The sequence below is a fragment of the Oncorhynchus masou genome, chromosome 32, assembly GCF_036934945.1.
Source record: "Oncorhynchus masou masou isolate Uvic2021 chromosome 32, UVic_Omas_1.1, whole genome shotgun sequence".
Lineage (NCBI taxonomy): Eukaryota > Metazoa > Chordata > Actinopteri > Salmoniformes > Salmonidae > Oncorhynchus > Oncorhynchus masou.
Window position 1 is genome coordinate 31,078,800 of NC_088243.1, and position 17,438 is coordinate 31,096,237.

General features: G+C 45.2%; 1 protein-coding gene across 2 annotated transcripts in view; it reads right to left on the reverse strand.

Annotated features, from left to right (window-relative positions):
- LOC135525912 (cysteine-rich motor neuron 1 protein-like) overlaps positions 1–17,438 on the reverse strand; it is a 46,029-nt gene that overhangs the window by 12,595 nt on the left and 15,996 nt on the right. The window contains exons 4-7 of one of the 2 annotated variants that reach the window (XM_064953884.1): positions 11,568–11,810; positions 7,556–7,735; positions 2,159–2,362; positions 165–293 (exon numbers count right to left, since the gene is read on the reverse strand). In XM_064953884.1, the coding sequence (XP_064809956.1) occupies positions 165–293; positions 2,159–2,362; positions 7,556–7,735; positions 11,568–11,810 (756 nt within the window). The remainder of the gene's footprint in view (positions 1–164; positions 294–2,158; positions 2,363–7,555; positions 7,736–11,567; positions 11,811–17,438) is intronic. The other variant, XM_064953885.1, reaches the window with a different exon arrangement.

Genomic DNA, 17,438 nt, shown 5'->3' on the forward strand with positions numbered 1-17,438 from the left:
TGTGAATACCATGCAACCATGGTAACACATGAGGTACGACAGATATTTGCTTTATGTTTCTGTATTGGAGATAATGTGCCAGGGACTTGACATTTGGAACAAGTTCCAGTATGTGTGTGTTTATGTATCTGTGTTTAACTCTTTGCGTCTGGTGTGAGACTCACGGTTGAGACACTGGCAGAGCAGGCAGCCGTTGTTGTCCTGCTGGAAGCCGTAAGGGCAGTCCTTCCCTGAGAAAGAGCAGTTCTCCAGACGAGGACACAGCATAGGGCTCACCGTCTCATACGAAGGCTCTGTGGGACAGAAAAGCTGCTATAACTCTCTATGACATGTCATACTATACCTGCCTCTGTGAAGCCTATAACACTCACAGACATGTCATACTATTCTCAAATTAGGCTTTTATGAGAGCAAAGAGTAAAGAGCAGAACACTTAGACACACAATGTTACGCATCCATCTCCATGCCAACAGAAATGGTTCAGTGTTCACGTTGCTGCCATCTGAGAGAGAGCGCTGTGATTAGTGATAAACGCAGGGCCATTACAGATATAGGTGCTCTCTATCAGAGGGCTTTGATGAATGAGCACCTCACATGTTGTCTAAATGACCTGCAGGTGTGCAGGAGCACGGCTTGGCTCTAGCCCAAACAGAGAAGCCCCTGTGTGGGAGTCTGGTGAGTCAGAGGCTGGCACTGGACAGACCCAGAGGGCCACATCATCACTGGAGCCCACCAGGGATGAGGTGTAATGCTGGCCTGAGTCACACGTGTACAAGCCACAACCAGGGGAAGCTAGGTGGGGGTCTAGTTGGGGGGTCCTCCATTATCTTGCTACATTCAGAGGGAGGAGCACCAAACGAGCTGTAACTAATTACGCTGTGATCCACTCCAATTAAGCTTGATCCGGCAATGCAGTCGGGAGGCTCCGTACGGTAGGTGTGACGTGATTGCGGAGCCTCAGGAGACTTGTGGAGGCCAAATCAAGCTCTCTCCCGCATTGCCGTGAGCCTCCCAAGTTTTGTAACAATGCAGAGAGCTCCCTATCGCTCCGCAATGACATGATCGGTTGAAGGTAGGTTGGAGCGGTACGTCCTGTATAAACACAAACTCACTTCCTTGACAACTTCCTTCACAACAGCTACGCTCTGCTCCGTGAAGCGCCTGAAATATGAATGCCCTGACTTCTGCAGAGGCCGCATCGCAGTAAATGCTGTGTGGCCAATACAAACACCAGAATGACCATAAATCGGATTTAACCCTTCAGTCTAAGCCGCGCCTCATGCAGGTGGGTCTCATATTGCAGGCTGGGCCAATAAAAAATCACAAAGGAGCCTGCAGCTGAAGCTCTGTGGCCTCTTCTTTAATGAGCGGCCAACGTGGCCTCCACATAGCTTCAGAGGGAGAGACTATCCTACAGTCCAGTTCCACCAGTCAGGTTCCGAGCTCAAACTGACTATTGTCAAACACAAATGTTTTTGTAGTTTGGTCCAGTGCAGTAGGAACCATTCCATTTACCAATGAAGACGTTAATTGCCAGATGTACATTGACATGTTATACATCAGATGTAGCTACATTGACATGTGAGGGGGTGGCCATTAATGGGGGTGAATTCCTGACAATCAGCTGGCGAGTTGCAAGTTGTTTATGATATCAGTTTTGACAGATACACTATGTTGGCTATATCAAGAGCTCAATGGAATGCCAGATGCAATTGGTGGTGGTGCCCCTGACCCTTACACAATACATCAGAAACATTTCAATTAGACATTGTAATTAGATGCAAAACTGTGAGTTCATGTAACGCTCTTTCCAGCACTATTAGGCTAGTTGAACTGAAAATTCAATATTCCATCAAAACGTGTGGCATGTCCATTGTCTGTACATGCAATGTAAGGCTACTTCAGAAGAAGTGCGACGTGAGATATTTCCTTGTGAGGGAATTGACTGCTTATGACTATGTGGGCTGTGTCTAGAACATATGTAGCATTACATTTGACCTGTTCCTTGCTAGTTTCAGACTTAAATCTCCAACTACTTCAACATTAGCCAATCGGTTTCTCTCAGTTATAAGCCAGCTGTAGTCCCTGCTACAGGCTGTATGTGGTCAAGTACAGTATGTGCATACAGATATTATTGTGTGTGTGTCTCCATACGAACCCTCGCAGAAGGGGCAGCATTCTCCAGGGATCTTGACTGGGTTCTGACAGCTCTGTTTGCAGGCCATGGCGGTACAGTGAGGGTCTCCATCCACACACTGACAGAAGGTGCAGTCATCCTCCTTCCACTGCTCCTCGTGGCCACGCAGCTTGTTGTTCACCCAACAGCTGGCCTCTGTGCTGTCCATAGACAGGAGCTCCACATCTGGACACATGAAGAGGGAGACAGACAGAGGCTGGGATCAGAAGGAGAGAAGCGTGGGAACTATACTGTGCTGTTTGGTATGCCATCCTTCCTTGTAAATGCTGTGTGGTACATATGCCTTATGACACACACTCTACTTCCTAACAGATTCAATCAGATCATCATCAACGCCGTTGTCATCATCAACTACGAATGTGGGAACACGTCATAGCCACGTAATTGAGTTAACAAAGGATATGGTGGAATCAGAGGTGAGGGAATCAGGATATTCCTGGCGGGACCAGGAGAAACTGGCCAACCACCAAGACCGGTGGATGAACCCTCAAGAGCTCCTCAAGGAGTTAGAGAGTGGATGTAAAGCAAATGTACTGGGATCTAATGTATGTAAGTAGAGCTGAATGGACGAGCATGTCATATCGGAGAAAGATTAGTTAATTACAAACACAGCGAGACATACATATCTAATTTCCTGTCTCTGCAGTGTCTAGACTTTCCCCATAAGAGGAGTTAACCTCAGCCATGTGCATGTCACACAGACACAGTTTCATCCGTGCCCCCAAAGGCCAAAGAACAGTTCAGGGTTCAGTGCCATAAATTTCACTCCAAAGCAAAAAAATCCCATTTAAGAGCATTAGAGTGCCTTCAGAAAGTATTCACACCTCTTGACTTGTTCCACATTATCTTGTGTTACAGCCTCAATTTGAAATGGATTAAATTTAGATTTTTTTTTGTCACCGGTCTACACACAATACCCCATAATGTCAAAGTGAAATTATGTTTTTAGAGAAAAAAAATCTAATTAATTACAAATGAAAAGCTGAAATGTCTTGATAAGTATTCAACCCTGTTGTTATGGCAAGTCTAAATATGTTCAGGAGTAAAAATGTGCTTAACAAGTCACATAATAAGTAGCATGGACTCACTGTTTGTGCAATAATAGCGTTTAACATGATTTTTGAATGACCACCTCATCTCTATACCCCTACTCATGTAATTATCTGTAAGGTCCCTCATTCGAGCAGTGAATTTCAAACAGAGATTCAATCACAAAGACCAGGGAGGTTTTCCAATACCTCGCAAAGAAGGGAACCTATTGGTAAAAAATAAGACCTTGAATATCCCTTTGAGCATGGTGAAGTTATTAATTACACTTTGTATGGTGTAGAAATACACCCAGTCATTATAAAGATACAGGCACCCTTCCTAACTCAGTTGCTGGAGAGGAAGGAAACCACTCAGGGATTTCACCATGAGGCCAATGGTGACTTTAAAACAGTTACAGAGTTTAATGGTTGTGATAGCAGAAAACTGAGGATGGAACAACAACATTATACTAACCTCATTGACAGAGTGAAAAGAAGGAAGCCTATACAGAATAAACATATTCCAAAACATGCATCCTGTTTGCAACAAGGCACAAATTGATGTAGTTCTGTCCTTGAGCTGTTCGTGTCTATTAGTGTTCTGTATTATGTCATGATTCATGTTGTGTGTAGACTCCAGGAAGAGTGGGGTTACTAATAAAATACTAATACCAAGATAATATGCAAAGAAATGTGGCAAAGCAATTAACTTTTGGTACTGAATACAAAGTGTTATGTTTGAGGCAAATCCAATACAACACATTACTGAGTAGCACTCTCCATATTTGCAAGCATAGCGTTGGCTGCATCATGTTATGGGTATGCCTGCAATCGTTAAGGACTGGGGAGTTTTTCAGGATAAAAAATAAATGGAATGGAGCTAAGCACAGACAAAATCCTAGAGGAAAACCTGGTTCAGTCTGCTTTCCACCAGACATTGGGAGATGAATTCACCTTTCAGCAGGACAATAACAAAAAACACCAGACCAAATCTACACTGGAGTTGCTTGCCAAGAAGACAGTGAATTTTCCTGAGTGGCCAAGTTACAGTACCAGTCAAAAGTTTGGACACACCTAGTCATTCAAGGGTTTTCTTTATTTTGTACTATTTTCTACATTGTAGAATAATAGTGAAGACATCAGAACTGTGAAATAACACATGGAATCATGTAGTAACCAAAAAAGTGTTAAACAAATCAAGATATATAAAAAGTTGTAGATTCTTCAAAGTAGTCACCCTTTGCCTTGATGATAGCTTTGCAAACTCTTGGCATGCTATCAATCAGCTTCACCTGGAATGCTTTTCCAACAGTCTTGAAGGAATTCCCACATATTCTGAGCACTTGTTGGCTTCTTTTCCTTCACTCTGCGTCCAACTCATCCCAAAGCATCTCAATTGGGTTGATATCAGGTGATTGTGGAGGCCAGGTCATCTGATGAAGCACTCCATCACTCTCCTTCTTGGTCAACTGGCCCCTAAACAGCCTGAAGGTGTGTTGTCAACAGGGTCATTGTCCTGTTGAAAGACAAATGATAGCCCCACGAAGCGCAAACCAGATAGGACGGAGTATCGCTGCAGAATGCTGTGGTAGCTGGTTAAGTGTGTCTTGATTTCTAAATAAATCACTGACAGTGTCACCAGCAAAGCACCCCCACACCATCCCACCTCCTCCTCCATGCTTCACGGTGGGAACCACACATGCGGAGATCATCCATTCACCTACTCTGCGTCTCACAAAGACACAGCGGTTGGAACCAAAAATCTCAAATTTGGACTCTTCTCAAATTTGGACCAAAGGACAGATTTCCACCGGTCGAATGTCCATTGCTCGTGTTTCTTGTCCCAAACAAGTCTCTTCTTCTTATGGTGTCCTTTAGTAGTGGTTTCTTTGCAGCAATTCAACCATGAAGGCCTGATTCACACAGCCTCCTCTGAACAGTTGATGTTGAGATTACTTGAACTCTGAATAATTTATTTGGGCTGCAATTTGAGGTGCAGTAAACTCTAATGAACTTATCCCCTGCAGCAGAGGTAACTCTGGGTCTTCCTTTCCTATGGCGGTCCTCATGAGAGCTAGTTTCATCATAGAGCTTGATGGTTTTTGCAACTGCACTTGAAGACATTTTCAAAGTTCATGAAATTTTCTGCATTGACTGACCTTCATGCCTTAAAGTAATGATGGACTTTCATTTCACTTTGCTTATTTGAGCTGTTCTTTCCATAATATGGACTTGGTCTTTTACCAAATAGGGCTATCTTCTGTATACCCAACCCTAACTTGTCACAACACAACTGATTGGCTCAAACACATTAAGAAGGAAAGAAATTCCACAAATTAACTTTTAACAAGGTGCACCTATTAATTGAAATGCACTCCAGGTGACTACCTCATGAAGCTGGTTGAGAGAATGCTAAGAGTGTTTAAAGCTGTCATTAAGGCAAAGGGTGGGTTACTTTGAAGAAGCTCAAATATAATATATAATTTGATTTGTTTAACACTTTTTTTGGTAACTACATGATTCCATATGTGCTATTTCATAGTTTTGATGTCTTCACTGTTATTCGACAATGTAGAAAATATGAAAAAAGAAAGAAAAACCCTGGAATGAGTAGGTGTGTCCAAACTTCTGACGGGTACTATAAATCTACTTGAAAATCTATGGCAAGACCTGAAAACGGTTGTCTAGCAATGATCAACAATACAATCTGACAAAGCTTGAAGAATTTTGAAAATAATAATCGGCACATGTTGCACAATCCAGATGTGGAAAGCTCTTAGAGACTTACCCAGAAAGACTGCCAAAAGGTGCTTCTACAAAGTATTGACTTAGGGGTGTGAATACTTATGTCTATAAGGTTTTACCCATTTGTTTGAAGTCTAGGACCACAGCATAATGAATCCTGTTTGAGAGGCAACCCAGAAAACACATGGAGCTCCATTTGAGGTGATGTATATCCTCTGAATTCTGGGAATCTATTTTGATGACCTAAGAGTTTACCATAAATGATCATGATTGTTTTTATTCAAAAATGTATTGTTAAGAGAGGCAGGCCATTACCACAGCGGAGCTGTGAGGTGGAGTTGGAAGGTGGTCTGAGGGTAGTGCACTGAACCTGTGTGTGTGTGTGTGTGTGTGTGTGTGTGTGTGTGTGTGTGTGTGTGTGTGTGTGTGTGTGTGTGTGTGTGTGTGTGTGTGTGTGTGTGTGTGTGTGTGTGTGTGTGTGTGTGTGTGTGTGTGTGTGTGTGTGTGTGTGTGGTGAAGGAGTGGGTCTCCCTAAAGACGGAGTCCTATTTGCCCGATTTGATTCCAGCAGAGATTTGGCTGCTGTGACTCCTCCATCTGTGTGTGATTATACTGAATATGAAGCAGTCCTGCTTTCCTCTCAATCTATCCCTTTATTTCTCTCTCTATCCATCTCTCACATTATCAACAGCAAGCCTAAAAATACAAATTATAATGCCTTCACACTTTTAGGGCTGTAGGTGACTTGACCTGTCTACAAATAGATTAGAACAGGTGTGCAGCTTGGATTGCTCTTAATAATGACGACAAACCAAATACCACCCCCAGCTTAGAACAGTAACACTGACAATGGCTTCCTCAATGACTGGAGCTTTCCATGGCCAAGCAGGGGCACAAGATGAAAGCATTCCCCAAAATCTCAGGGGCTGAACATTCCAGATATACCTCCAACACTGACCTCCAATAACCTCCCTCAGTCTTCCTCCCTCTCATGTGTCTGATCAAAAACAGTGGCAGCCAAATCTGTCCACCACCACTATGCTTCACGAGACCGTCATTTGTTGGCCATATGCGCTGCCCGAAACCCAAGCCTTTTAACAACTCCAACCGCAGGTACCAGTGTTTTTACTTGCCTCTGAGGGCATGTGTTTTAGTGTCTAGGACAGGTACAAAAGGGGTCTCCCTCCATTAAGGCAACCAGATATAATGAAGCCAAAGCACTCACTCAAAGGAGGTTTATGTTCCTGACCTCCTACCCATTGCTCATTCTTTGGACTGGTCCTTGTATGTGAAGCATGTTAATGACTGCTGAGTCCAGCTGAATGTAAACGGAAGCCATTAAGGTAAGGATATTGTACAGCGTGTTGGGAGCCCTGGGGGAGTGTATTACAGCCCTGTCTGCTCCGTACGTCTGCATGCCTCCCTACTAGCCTCCCTGCCTGTCTGGCCACACTCAGAGCAACACTAATGACAAACGGCCTCCCAAACTGTGCCAGCTCACCTCCACCAATCATACAAAATCTCACATACCTATAAAACTATCTGTAATAGATACAGTTGTGTAACTTTAAAATGATGTGTGTACCTATGCATACAGGGCAGCATTCTCCCTCTGGGATGTAGAAGTTCTCACAGTCCAGTTCCGCACATTCCGCTTTGGAGCAGAAGGATATCCCTCCTCGACACTGGCAGAGCCAGCATGGGTCCATACGGTACACCTCCCCCTCGGAAAACTCCTTCCCGTTGTGGACACACTTGGGGGAAACTGGGAAAGTGGAAGGGGAAACAGACGCTGTCAACCTGAACGACATGTGGGGCTCTTGATGGCTAACATACATTCACGGCTGATGAATGAACATACTATGCTAAACCATCCCATTTGGTATGTATTAAATAGCTTATAAACACCGGGACAGAATGAGTTTGTTTCTTCTGTAACCGTGCATTAACTCAGATGCAATAATTACAGTGTAGCTAGCTGTGGATGGAACAGAAGTGTATTTGTGTAAAGTCGTGCTGAGCTATGCCCTTGAGCCGAGAGCCCTGGGGACTGGGCTCCAACAGCATTAGACAATGAAGCCAGCTCCATTAGGTGGAATTTAGCAGAGATCTGTGGAGTCTTGGCGGAGGTGGCACTGCGCAGCGTAGCTCAGCTCAGCCCAGTGCTGGGTAAAAGAAAACAGCAGCGGGCTGGGCTGGCATAGTGTGGTCTGGGGTGCTGGGCTGCAGACAGCAGACAGGCCATGTAAAGCCAGCGTAAGTACCGGAAACCTCCACTGTCTGTCTCCAAGCGACGGCCCACAGAACAATGACTACTGTACGGATCATTAGAGACCCATAACAAGCCCCGAGCAGCCGCCTTGCAGACACTACCGTCCAGCCACTGCACACGATGCTCCTGGAACACCCGAGGAGCGGGTGTTTGTATTTGTGTGAGAAAGAGAGTGGTAAAGGAAGAGCACTCTTTATATTTAGTATTTCATTCATCAAAGACAGCTTTTATCGCCATAAAGTTCTATAATTTCAGTGATTGCCACATGTCATTTTATTGGATTAGCAGATAAACCATTTGTCTATGACACTGTCATTGGCTATGAATATGAGTCAGTGACTCAGGGCCTTGAAAGACCACATTAACTTCTCATTAAAACCATGACCATTAAGTTACTGCAGGAGAATGGTTACGCAAGTAGACCCTGGTCATTGTTTAATATACGGCGGAGCGGAGGGACAGGTACCAGCACCACACACAGGAGAAGTCTGCCTGTGGCATTCAAGGGTGCCCAGATGCTAACAAATGTAGCTAGCCCTATTAAGGTTTCCATGGGGGGGAGGCAGCATCTGTATACCATACTCTGGTAGAGTGCTGTTCTGACCCCTCACCTTTCTCCCTGCTTCCTGGACCAGCCTACACTCTAATACAAAGCAGGTGGGCCAACTGAGTTGAAAGTAAAGTGAGGATTTGTTCTCTCTTTCTCTCTCTTTCCATGTCTCTCTTTCCCTCAACCTCATTTTCTCTCTCTCTCTCTCTCTCTCTCTCTCTCTCTGCCTACCTTGCGTGCAGCATAACCAAACAGACAAAATGCAATAAGTACTTTGCCGGGCAGAAATCAAAAGGCATGGCAACATTTTTAACGCTTGGGAAACAATAGGAAGTCACATGACAGGATGTTCACATGTGATTTCCCCAGTATTTGTTAATGGTAATCCCTAAAACAAACTTGCGGCAGAGACACTAAATTCCATTCATGCATTCTGATTTCCAGTCCAATCCATATTGAGGATGGGATAGCGGCAGGGGCTGAAGGTGCCATAAAACCCTGACCCTGGCCAACCCTAAAACATTCATGACAAACTGACATGGTGTGACTTGTCTTTCCCAGCAAACAAAAATGCAAAACCCAAATGATAAACAATAAATCTTTATTGTAATTTATTTTTACCCCGTTTTCTCCCCAATTTCATGGTATCCAATTGGTAGTTACAGTCTTGTTTCATCGCAGCAACACCCATACGGAGGCGAAGGTCAAGAGCTATGAGTCCTCCGAAACACAACCCAACCAAGCCGCACTGCTTCTGGACACAATGCCCACTTAACAAGGAAGCAAACCTCACCAATGTGTTGGAGGAAACACAGAGCAGCTGGCCACCGTGTCAGCGTGCACTGCTCCCCGGCCCACCACAAGAGTCGCTAGTGCACGATGGGACAAGGACATCCCTGCTGGCTAAACCCTCCCCTAACCAGGATGAAGCTGGGCCAATTGTGCACCGCCCCATGGGTCTCCTGGTTACGTCTTGCTGCGACAGAGCCTGGAGTCGAACCCAAAATCTCTAGTGGCACAGCTAGCACTGTGATGCAGTGATTTAGACCACTGGACAGCCATGTTAAACAAGAATTCTGAGGAGATTTTTCTCAGTTTATGGCTTGGTAAGCATGTACCATACTAGTCTACATCAAGTGTCCTGTCCTGACCTAAATCCATGCTACATGGGACTCCAGACTGTTTGCTCATCTAAGGGTTGATAAACAGTAGGCTGCTGTAGCATGGTCATTTGGGACCATCTGCAATGTCAGATAACATCAGGTCAGAAAGACCATGCAAGCTCCTGTCCAGTCACCCAGACTCATTCTTCAGCCAGAGCTGAAAACGGCCTCTCGTCAAACATGGCCAAAAAACAATGGTTCATTGTCATATTAGTCTGTACACTGACCAAAAACCCACCAAAAGCCAACCTCTGGTCTGTAAAATCATGTGCTCAATGCCTAAGGTCACTGACAGCTGGGTACTATTATGTGTTTCACAGAGAAATATTATAGGACGCCCAAACTTTGTTAATAATAGTGTGTTTTGTGGATGGGGCTTGGTGCTTGTGAGTGTCCCAACATGTGGGATGTTTTGTTTCTGAGGAGGTTTTTGGGGAGGCTGGGGGGGATACTAGGGGGTAGGTGCCATGTCTTCATCCCCAGTCCCTCTCTGTGTGATTTCTGATGTGAGCGCAGTCATGCGGGGCTAACCGCCAGTAGGGCAGGCACAAAGGGCGTCAAGTCCGGAACCAAAGAGCAGCAGACACTTGTTATCAAAACACTGATCCCCTAGCCTCTGCAGCCGCCATTCAGCCCTCACCGGCCTGCCTGACTCGATTACACTCCCCCTGGCAGACTGGAGCACATAAAAAGCATTCCCATCAATGAACTGTTGAACCTTTTCCTCTTGGACGTGTGACCAGACAGGAACTCTTTGACACTGCACTTCTGTTGAGCAGATTGGTAGCCTAAGCACTTTTCTGGTCACTGCACTCATTAAGTCCATTCATTCCGGGACACGGCACACATTTATGGACGCAGAGGTGCCAGAATGGGAATTTGTTCTGTTGGTAAAACAGCAAATATTTGCTGGGAGGGCAGAGTAAACAGCCAGGTTCAGGTCCCCTCCCTCCCTGCCTTCCTCCCTGCCTAACTCCCTCTCTCCCTGACTCTGTGCCTCCCTGACAGGCTGGCTGGCTGATTGGCTAGCAGCTGTGAATGTGAAATCTAATTCTGGGCTGTTGGAGGAGGAGAGTGACTTGGCTGCACTACCAACATCTGCTCTCTCTCTCTATCTCTCTCTCTCTCTCTCTCTCTCTCTCTCTCTCTCTCTCACACAAATACACACACAAATACACACACAAAACACACACACACACACACACACACACACACACACACACACACACACACACACACAACAAAGGCAAGAACACCAGTTACGAACACGCTCCACAGACACAATCTGCCTAACGAGGCTCATTATGATTAATATGCCTAGAGGTGTTGAGATTATTTGCGGATATACCCCTGAAAAAAAAAGTGAACCGTCGTCACACTCTGCAGTGGCAGAGAGACTGATAAACAACCCACCCGTAATTACCATCTCATTACTGACTGTACTTTTCATCACAAGACATTTAGTCAACTGGGATTTTTTGGGGGAAATTGTTTTCTGATTAAAATAATTACCTCCGCAAAGACATAACATTTCACACCAGCACCACTTCTCTCAGCAAGAAAACAAAGAAGACTACACCAATTCTTGGCCTGCTAGGTTTATATACATTACCTTTCACGCATTCTAACACGTCGCAGCAGTCCTCTGGCTTGCCGGTGGCCTGGCTGAGTGGTACAGTCTTCTGGCCAGAGGGGCACTGGGGCTTGTGGCACGCGCGGAGGTCACAGGTGCACTGGGGGGGCACAGTGGGGCAGCAGCCAGCAGGGGGAGTGTAGCTCTTGGTCAGAACCGAGCCCTCAGGGCAGGAGGGCATGGACAGAGCAGGGCATGTGATCCCGACACACTTCATCTCCTCTGAAATATACATATACACACACACATCGAGTCAGTCACATACAATAACAACCCTCAGTGAGGCATACTGTAACACCACCTTCCACCCGGCTCCAGGCTACAACAGTGCCCACACTGTTCGGAGGGCGGCAGGGGAAAAGGGGGGAGAGGAGTGGGTCTCCCTGGCCTGCATGCTTGTGTTAGTGGAACAGTGTTGAACAGTGGTGCTCATGTTGCAGGCTTGGGGCTGAGTTCACAGCTCAGTACAGTCATCAGATCCCCTTCACTCCATGGCAGCTTTACAGCATCCTGTTAGGATGGAGAGTAAGAGCTACGCTAGACTCTAGACACGACAACCTCTCAGCACATCCTGTCTAATGCCTGCCCTGATCTCTGCCTAACCACTGGATCCAGCTCTCACCCCAAACAGCCTCTCCATCTCACCACCCATTAATACAAGGCCATGTTCAACACTGCCCTTTTTCTCCTGCCCCGAGCCTTATTTTAGAAATCACACTACACTTAGCATAGCAGGAAGCCAGAGCCAACATAATGGTCCTGATACCCTGGTTAGGGGTGCAGGGGGCTCAGGGGTATACTTTGGACACCATTCAGGAAAAGTAAAGTGGACTGGAGTGCCCCTCTGTACTCATATTGTAGAAGAACAGTAGCTACCTTACAAAGCTTGGCTTACCCAATCCTTAACCACAGTTTATTTTTGGTTCTACCATGTCACTGTAATATATACAGAGTCGAGGGATTGGGTGCTGCAGACTTACATCCTGTCCAATAAGTCTAAGTCATTTCACAGATCTGCTACTAGGACTAGGCTAGAGTGTAGATCTATGGCTTTTACGGAGGAAAAGGGAAGAGTGTGGAATGGTGGAATAAAGCAGTGTATGATGTTGACAGTGGAGAAAATTGGTAATTATGTTTCTATTTCATGTATTCCCTTGGGCCTTTAGGGAAGGGAACGCCATGAAGCTGATAAATGACTATTAGCCTCATAAGAGAGGGAAATGTAATGGCTATGATTGGGTATGAGAGGAATAATTAAATCTCTGCATGCATTCTGGTTTTGGTGGAGAGAGAATAAAATGGGTTGGAAAAGCTTGGGGTTAGTGGATCGTCCAAAAGCTGGTTTGTTGATGTCCTTCCCAGACTTTCGGCGGTTCCCTGGTGCAACACGACTCTAGCAGAGGATGTGTCTTATCCATAACATTTGAGCACCTGTAAGAGGATCCCTGAGGCTTTTCCCACCAGATGGGAAACTGAAATGACAAATGGAGGGACTGGAGCCCAGTGGTCTGACTGTTGCCCCACTGACAGACAGTCCAACTCCACATACAGACAATGCCTCTAGTATTACTTTCAGTGGTCAAACCCTCCGAGGTTGAACATATCGGTCTGACCCAATGCTCGCCTGGCTTGTTAATTGTCTGGTTAAGAAGTCATTTGAAGTTTGCCTGACCCAGAAAATATGACATGTTAAGTTGTGACTTGAGCAGGAGAATCATATTTGGGGTGGGGGAATATCTGACAGATGAAATTAAGGATAAAGGTGTTGGATTTTTCCATCCCTGAATAAATACTGCAGGAGTGGGAGGTAGCGGTCTTCACAGGTCCACCCCAGACCCAAACCAAGACCTGAGCCGTCCGGGTCCAAAATTCTAGCTTTTCCAGCAGGTCCGGGTTGGGTCCTGTTTGACTGTCATCGGGTCTTGGGTCTATGTAACTACAGCTGATAGACCCGAGGGGACCTGAATGGATCCGACCAAGGATCTGCATAGCCTACAGCATATTTATTGTACCCTAATAAGGGGAATATAATGACAATAATATAAACGCTACATGCAACATGTTTTCTGAGTTACAGTTCATATACGGAAATCAGTCAGTTGAAATAAGTCCATTAAGCCCTAATCTATGGATTTCAAATGACTGGGCAGGGGTGCAGCCATGGGTGGGCCTGGGAGGGCATAGGCCCACCCATTTGGGAGCCATGTCCAACCACTGGGGAGAGGCCCGGCCAATCAGAATGAGTTTTTCCCCACAAAGGGGCGTTAATACAGACAGAAATACTCTTCAGTTTCATCAGCTGTCCTGGTGGCTGGTCTCAGACGATCCCGCAGCTAAAGAAGCCAGATATGGAGGTCCCGGGCTTTCGTGGTTACACGTAGTCTGCGTTTGTGAGTCCGTTTGGACGTACTGCTCAATTCTCTAAAACAACGTTGGAGGCGGCTTATGGTAGAGAAATAAACATTAAATTCTCTGGCAACAGTAATGGTGGGCATTCCTGCAGTCAGCATGCCACTTGCATGCTCCCTCAAAACTTGAGACCTCTGTCATTATGTTGTGTGACAAAACTGCACATTTTAGAGTGGCCTTTTATTGTTCCCAGTACAAGGTGCACCTGTGTAATGATCCTGCTGTTTAATCAGCTTCTTAATATGCCACACCTGCCACACTTGGTGGATGGATTATCTTCGCAAAGGAGAAATGCTCACAAACAAGAATGTAAACAAATTTGTGCTCAAAATTTGAGAGAAATTGAAAAATTCTGGGATCTTTTATTTCCACTACATGTTGCGTTCATATATATTTTTAGTATATAAGGCCTAGCCAACATAAATATATATTTCTTAACCAAAAAAGCAACTTTGGTGATAAACATAAAAACAATTGTCACTCGGGTCCAATTGAAACGGACCGGTTAGGTTACGGGTTGGGTCTAGGTCTGGTTAATGTTGGGTCTACTCGGGTTTGGTTCTGATTGTTTTTGTGGCCGGGTCCCCCTTTCAGGGCCGAGTGGCGCATCACGTCACAGACCCTGGTTAGATTCCAGGCTGTATCACAACCGGCCATGATTGGGAAACCTACAGGGCAGCGCACAATTGGCCCAGTGCCTTCCTGGTTAGGGTTTGGCCGGGGTAGGCCGTCATTGTAAATAAGAATTTGCTCTTAACTGACTTGCCTAGTTAAATGTTAAATAAAAATAAAAAATAAAATAAATACAAATATTGGGTCCAATCGGATCTGGGTTTAATTGTCCTCGGGCTCATTTGGATCCGGGTCTGGTGGTCCTCAGGTCCATTTGGGTTCAAATCCAACTTTTTTGATCCAAATATACCTTTAGTGTGAGGTATCTGTACTGTACGGTTTGCTCTAGGAACCTGTGAACAGTTGGGGCTGGCACAAAGCTCGCATTGATAAACTTTGTTACTGAATAGTGTCATAGAGAAGGGGAAAATTCCCCTGAATTAAGTCGAGCAACAACCATTTTAACGGTTTTTGGCCTAATTCCCGCATTTGAGTTAAATAAACTTCAGTTAGATAGAAATAATACCTCTGAAATCAGCCTAACAGCAATAAGTCCGTATAAAATCAAATCAAATCAAATGTTATTTGTCACATGCGCCGAATACAACAGGTACCTTACTGTGAAATGCTTACTTTTCCAGCAATGCATTGTTAAAAGTAAGAAAGATTAGCCCCCCCAGAAAAAGGAAATAGTAACACAGTAAAATAACAATAATGAGGCGATATACAAGGAGTACCGGTACCAAGTCAATGTGCAGGGGTACGAGGTAGTTGAGGTAATTGTAGGTAGGGGTAAAAGTGACTAGGCAAGGATAGAAGAGTGTGTCTATGTGGGAGTGTGTGTATGTGTGAGTGTGTGTATGTGTGAGTGTGTGTATGTGGGAGTGTGTGTATGTGTGAGTGTGTGTATGTGTGAGTGTGTGTATGTGTGAGTGTGTGTATGTGTGAGTGTGTGTATGTGTTAGTGTGTGTATGTGTGAGTGTGTGTATGTGTGCTGCTGTCCAATATAGTGATTTGCATATGAAGACTTTTTAAAGCATTAATTAAATGTTGTGCAATGTTTGCATTGAATAAACTTTCAGTGTATTGTATGTGCCCCCGTCAAAGAAAACAGATTGCTCATTCACTTCTAACAATGGGTGGACTGGAGTACGCTTGGAAACAAGCTGGCAGACATACTATTGTCATTCAAATGAATGACATTGTAGCCATTTGTGGAAATGCTCCAAACCAAGGAGGTCCAATTAATATCATTTTCTAAAAGATACATTTATGAGCACAACAGGCATGGAAACAGCATGGTAAACTCAGTGGAAGATAGATTTCAGCACATGTTTGTGTTCTATTTGGAAGCGCCAATGGGGTAATTAGAGAGTCAGTGGTAACGAGAGCAATCTCTGTATCACAATGGTTGCTATTCTCTAGCTCCAAACAAAAACACAAAGTCCTAATTTGTCATGCTTGATAAATTCAGTCTGTAGAATGGCCAAAATATTCTCTTGTTGGGGTGGTGAGATAGTATGGAAAACCTAGCAACACTACCAAAGCCTTAATACCCACACACACAAACACACGCAGACGCACACACACACACACACACACACACACACATTCACATGCACACACACCCACGCAACCTGAAGCCAGGCTTGAGGTGGAATCTGAAAATTGGTTTATTACCACAGAATTGGCTATTGTAAACAATGCACATTTCTGGCATCTCAGAGCTCATTCAAGATAGAAAAACTCTTTGTAAATGAGCTTTTTTTCTACACAGGGCACAGATGCACAGTATTTGTCTGACTAGAGCAGCTCTGGTAGGCAGAGGAGGCTGTGTTGACAGCCTGAGTTTACTCATGGAAAAAGCGCACAATGTGAGTTCTGTTCAGTGACTGACTTTGGAAGCAAGTCAGCAGTGAACAAAGCTGTCTTAGTACAGCTGCCCTCCGTGGGCTTCTGGTCCGTCCTCAGGTTTTATGCAGTTTGTCCGCAAAGGGACCCATCAGGCCTGTCTCTCTCTCACAAAAGCTGTGGAGGTCTGGCAATGTGCCCACTGGCGGTTGGGGCTGAAAACGTCTGCATTGTTCTCTATAATAAAGAACTAAGTCTGAGAGGTGGCAAAAGCCACAGGGTCACAGGAGAAAGAAACATAGACATCTGAACCTCACACTCTAGTTAGAACAGTCAGGAGAGAGAGCAGCAGCAGCCCACCGTCCACACTCAAAAACACACACAGACCTCACAGCTCCTCGCTCTCTCACTCTCAGGCTAAATATTTGTGGCTGAAAAAACGGGATCCTGGTGTCTCAGGCAGCAGAGCCGCATCTGCGAGTCGAGTGTTCTCTTCTCTCAGAGTAGCTCAACACACCCTTCCCCATATTGTCAGATCTCCAATGAGATTGGCCCAGGGAAAGTGAGTGAGAGAGGCTGAGCTTTTATGATGCTGAAAGGGCTGAACAATGTCTGAGAAAAGGGGACTGATTCTTTTCAATGGGCCATTGTCTACAACAGAGCTGGAGCAGAATGCATGGGAGTGGAAGGATGGCACAACTATGGTTCAAGTTGTATGAAACAGGAACAAACGGGCCATGAGGGGAGCTTCAAACAGAGTTAACGGTCTCTGGATCAGCCTTAGAAGACACTGAACATAAAACATGATTTGGGCTGCTACGCTCTGCAGCTGCCAAGTTTGTGGCAGTTAAGGCTGTTGAGTTACTCAACAGTGTTGGCCATCTGCTCATGTTTACTTACCGACGACCAGGAAAAGCAGAGGCTGGTGATATGATTTGTGCCCAGGTTAGAGCTGGAGAGCTGGGGCAAGGGCTGGA